The 4,845-nt window shown below is 47.3% G+C and overlaps 1 protein-coding gene across 1 annotated transcript; it reads left to right on the top strand.

The window, feature by feature from the left end:
• The first annotated feature begins 405 nt into the window (after positions 1 to 405).
• LOC120393514 lies at positions 406 to 2,797 on the top strand. Its single transcript, XM_039518113.1, has 2 exons — positions 406 to 1,974; positions 2,112 to 2,797. Exons 1-2 carry the CDS (start codon positions 1,825 to 1,827, stop codon positions 2,571 to 2,573), a joined length of 612 nt encoding a protein of 203 aa, XP_039374047.1. The 5' UTR covers positions 406 to 1,824; the 3' UTR covers positions 2,574 to 2,797.
• Positions 2,798 to 4,845: the final 2,048 nt, after the last annotated feature.

Below are 4,845 nucleotides of genomic sequence, written 5' to 3'. Positions count from 1 at the left end.
AGCTGGAGCTGCACATGGAGAGGAAGGTTACCTTGGGAGAAGGCTCCTGCCTGGGGCCAGGGGCACAGGCAGGTGAGGGCAGGGCAGATCTTCCCAGGACCCAATGCCACCAGGTTGCCCCAGAGGCCCCAGGCTCTGAGCAGCTAACAAGATCCATCCTTGACTCTCTCATTGCTGGGCAGGCTGCACACGACCTGCAGATCAAGCACCTGACGGAAATGTTGAGCAGCTCCCGCCCCTTGGCGGGCCAGGTCTCAGTTTGCCAGCAGTGCCGCAAGGCACATCCAGGAAAGATGAAGGGTAAGAAAACTCAGAAGGAGACATCTGCTGAGCTGCATGGTCTTCAAGACATCATGGATTCACATGGGTTCGATGGCACTGTGAATTCAAAGCTCTCCAGGACCAGCCGCCAATCAAAATCTGCAAGAAGTGCAGTAAGCTTCGATGGAAGAGACCAGCTGGCTCTGCAGGTGCTGACTTGCCCAGAAGATCCCATGGAATTCCACAGCGATGGACTCCAGGAGACTCCTCAGCATCATCCAACCACAAGATACCAGTGGTGTGGCTCCTTCCAGCAGACAAGAGCAAGACGCAGGATGGAATGGGGAAAACAGCTCCCACCAGGCAACCAAAGATGGTGTCCATTGCTACGAGTACAACAGAGCTTTTGCAAGCTGGGGAGAAAGGAACTGGGAATCCTGACGGTTCTCCCCCAAAGTCACCAAAGGCCTCCAGAGCTAGGACACCATCCCCTTCAAGGAGCAAAGTTCTCAAAGAGATGTTAATGCACCTGAAGCAAATCTTCAGCAAGCTTCAAAACAAAGTGAAGTCCCGAATGTCCAAGGACTCTTGTTCCAGAACACCCGACACTAAATTTAGAAAGCCACCCTTTTGGAAGGCAATGGCCTCCAAGGGTGTCCACTAGTACTATTGGGGTATCACATTTAAACCCAGATTCCAAGATGAAGGGGGGTCTGGGGGCTTGGATGAGATTGAGGGTGTGGCTAGCTCACTGGATTTGTTATTTTACCTCATGCGGTTCAAGAATCAATCCTTCCTTCAAGAAGAGCTGATACTAAATTTACAAAGCTACCCTTTTGGAAGGCAAGGGTCTCTAAGAGTGTCCAGTAGTACTATTGGGGCCCTACCATCAATCAAACCCAAACCAGCCCCATGACCCCCAAACTCCGCCCATCGACCCCTTAAGCCCCGCCCACCTATCACCAGAAGTCCCACCCATGGGGGTATTACTTCCGGGGTCAAGGTGGACACATGGCCGGAAGCAAAGTGTGTCATGTGACCCCTCTAAGAACTCCTCCCGCTGCTCTCTACCAATCAGGAGGGGTTTCATCCCCATTGGCCTGCCCCAAGAGGTGATTTGACCAATCAGGAGTGTTCCAGGGTGGGGTGACCCATCCGGATGTGGCTCGTGTGACCCCTCTAAGAACTCCTCCCAATGCTCTCTACCAATCGCAAAGGGTTTCTGCCGCATAGGACCACCCCCAGAGCAGATTTGACCAATCGGTGGTGTTCCGGGGTGGAGTGACCCGCCCAGATGAGGGTCGTGTCACCCTTCTAAGAACTTCTCCCAGCGCCCTCTGCCAATCAGAGTGCAACACTATCACCCCATAAGTCCCAGCTCCGGGGCAGAAGAGGCCATCTTTTACTAAGGATGCGTACTTTAGCAATCATGGAAACATGGGCTCCTTCACCATCCCTGTGAGCACTTTGGATTTTGTTTTAGCCCTGAGGGCCTTTGGGCTTTTGTGGAGAAAGGGCTAGATCAGCGACAGTTCCCACGAGGGCTCTTTGACTCAGCCGTCGATGGATACGCCAGAACCCGAAACCCAAATTCTCGTGAGGCACCCCAATGAGCATGAAGGCCTCTCATTTTTCACCCCCCCAGAGGTAGAAGGTGAACACAGCTCGGGGGAGTCATCGGAGAACGAGGTGAATGGAAAAGACATTGCTCAGGTAAATGAACGATTAAGAAGTGACTCTTGATGATGGGGTGTAATGAGGTTAGGAACCGGGGGGTGGGGGGAGCTGTGTATGTTTAAGAACAAGCAGTGGGAACTTACACTGTTTCTTTTCTGAAAATCTCTCGACAGCTTGATGATGCCTTTCTAGAGGAGCCAGAGGCCCTGGACAGCGTTACATCAAGCAGCGAAGATGAACCGGGCTCTCCTTGTTTTTGCTCAATGCCGATACAAATTGTTGAAGAGGACTCCGAGGATGACAGCTATGAGGAGTTTAGGAGGCTTGGCATGGAACTAACTGAGCCAGTGCCACGTTGTGAGCATAAAAAAGTCATGCGGACTATTGTACGTGTTGCTGTTTATGCTGTCCTTAATCACGGCCTTAGGGAAAAGCTTTCTGAAGATTGTGAGGGCCGTGTCATAGATGTGCCAGCCCAACGGCGCCATGACTGTGTGACTTGGACTTCAGTAGATCTAAACCGCAAGCTCCGGGGCCTGTGCGCTGAACTGTATTTGGAAAGCTTATTAAACACTGTTCTTGCCATAGGTTATGCTATGCAATGTCTGTGCCTAACCCAAGAACATTTAGCATAAGGGGTGACCTTGATAAATGCTGTGCAATTTAGTGCAGACTCTGACCGTGTTTTAAAGAAAATGACCAAACCGGAAAATGTCTGCGTCACATTATGGACTTGAACTGGGACCGTATAGAACATGGTTGCAACCAAGGTCCTGTAGTGGCACCAAATCTTATGTAAAGGGGGTCATATAAGGGGTCTAAGACCAGGTTATGGGTTGCTGGTTATGATTATGCTGTCTGGGCGCATGTGTCATTTTGTAGTTGAAGTTATGAATATTGACTCTGTCCTGTCTGTATTTTAACTTATGCTATGCTTCTGGGTGACATCCCAGACGAGTTGGTGTTGAGCTCTGCTTAGCCTGCTTGATGGCCCATTAAAGACCATCAGTTACACAACTGACCCATTGAGAGAAGGCAGATGCGCCTTGTAAGTCAGCAAAGTATGCAGGGACTTGTCCATATGACTCCAAACTCCATTTTGCTTGTAATTTTCCACAGTAAGGACAAAGAGATGTTCTTACACCTGGAAAAGACTATAAAAGGCTGATGCCTCATCTCCATCTTGTCTTCAGTCCTGCTTCTTACCTCTGGAGGGCCTTTGCTACAAACTGAAGCTCTGAACAAAGAACTGATGACCCATCCCAGCTGGGGATGTACTCCAGAGACTTAATTTAAACCTGCAGTTTATTCTATCACTGCTACAAGCCTGAACCAAGAACTTTGCCATTACTGTATGTAATTGATTCCATTTAACCAATTCTAGCTCTCGTCTGTATCTTTTTCCTTTTATGAATAAACCTTTAGATTTTATAGATTCATAGATTCCTAGATTCTAGGACTGGAAGGGACCTCAAGAGGTCATCGTGTCCAGTCCTCTCCCCTCATAGCAGGAGCAAATACTGTCTAGACCAGCCCTGATAGACATTTATCTAACCTACTCTTAAATATCTCCAGAGATGGAGATTTCACAACCTCCCTAGGCAATTTAGTCCAGCGTTTAACGACCTTGACAGTTAGGAACTTTTTCCCCACTCTAAACCTCCCTTGCTGCAGTTTAAGCCCATTGCTTCTTGTTTATTCTTAGAGGCTAACTAAGGTGGACAAGTTTTTTCCCTCCTCCTTATGACACCCTTTTAGATACCGGAAAACTGCTCTCATGTCCCCTCTCAGTCTTCTCTTTTCCAAACTAAACAAACCCATTTCCTTCAGCCTTCCTTCCTAGGTCATGTTCTCAAGACCTTCAGTCATTCTTGTTGCTCTTCTCTGGACCCTCTCCAATTTCTCCACTTTTTCAGTACCTGTTTTCCCTCAATTACAAGGTTTCATCCTGTGAGTTTATGGACGCTGAAACCGCGTGTGTGTCTTGGAAGCACGCAAAAGACCGGTGCTCTGTCTCCGGCAATACCAACGTCTTCATAGCCTGTTTCAGCACCGCTTTTGCCTGCTTAAAACTATACAATCTCCTAGAGAGGTTGCAAGAGCGGTGCCTGTACCACGACACTGTCTTGGTGATATTTGTGAAAAGGGAGAGTGAGTGGAATCCCCCTCTGGGGGATTATTTAGGGGCAACAACTGGTGTTATTTTTAACCATCTCCTTAAACCATTTTCCATACCTTCAAAGAATGTGAAGGGTTAACAGCGGGTCTGGTATGTATAGTTCTGTGAAATGCTTGTTGTAACTCTTTAAAGTCAGGTAACACATCAATATGTAGCAAAAGATGTTATGGGCTGTAAAATATCTCCACATCCTAGTTTTTAAAGTTCTGTTAAATCGCTCTACAACCCCTGCTTTAACTTCATTATTAGTAACAAGATGGTGAACTCCATGCCACTTTAATAATCTGCTTAAAGGTTTGTTGAAAAATTCTTTCCCCCGATCGGTTTGTAATTTTTGAAGCACGCGACCTTTGCTGAAAATAGCTTGAAAGGCCCTGGATATTTCAACACCCGTCTTGTCTTTTAGGCCTAAGGCCCAGGCATATTTGGATAGAATGTCTATCACTGTTAAGATGTACTTCAAACCGCTGCTGCATTTGGAGAACCGGTGCATATCCACCAAATTTGCCTGCCATTGCACATTCACATCTGAAACAATGGTCTTGTTTCTTTTAAAACGTATTTGAGCCGGTTTGTGTAAAGTGAAAAAAGAACAGGAGTCCTTGTGGCACTTTAGAGACTAGCAAATTTATTTGAGCATAAGCTTTTGTGGGCTACAGCCCACTTCATCGGATGCATGCAGTGGAAAATACAGTAGGAAGATCTATAGATATACACAGAGAACATGA

The sequence above is a fragment of the Mauremys reevesii genome, linkage group 1 (assembly GCF_016161935.1).
Source record: "Mauremys reevesii isolate NIE-2019 linkage group 1, ASM1616193v1, whole genome shotgun sequence".
In the NCBI taxonomy this organism is placed as follows: Eukaryota; Metazoa; Chordata; order Testudines; family Geoemydidae; genus Mauremys; species Mauremys reevesii.
Note: the sequence above shows the minus strand (reverse complement) of the source record. Positions and strands in the feature narration are given on the sequence as shown.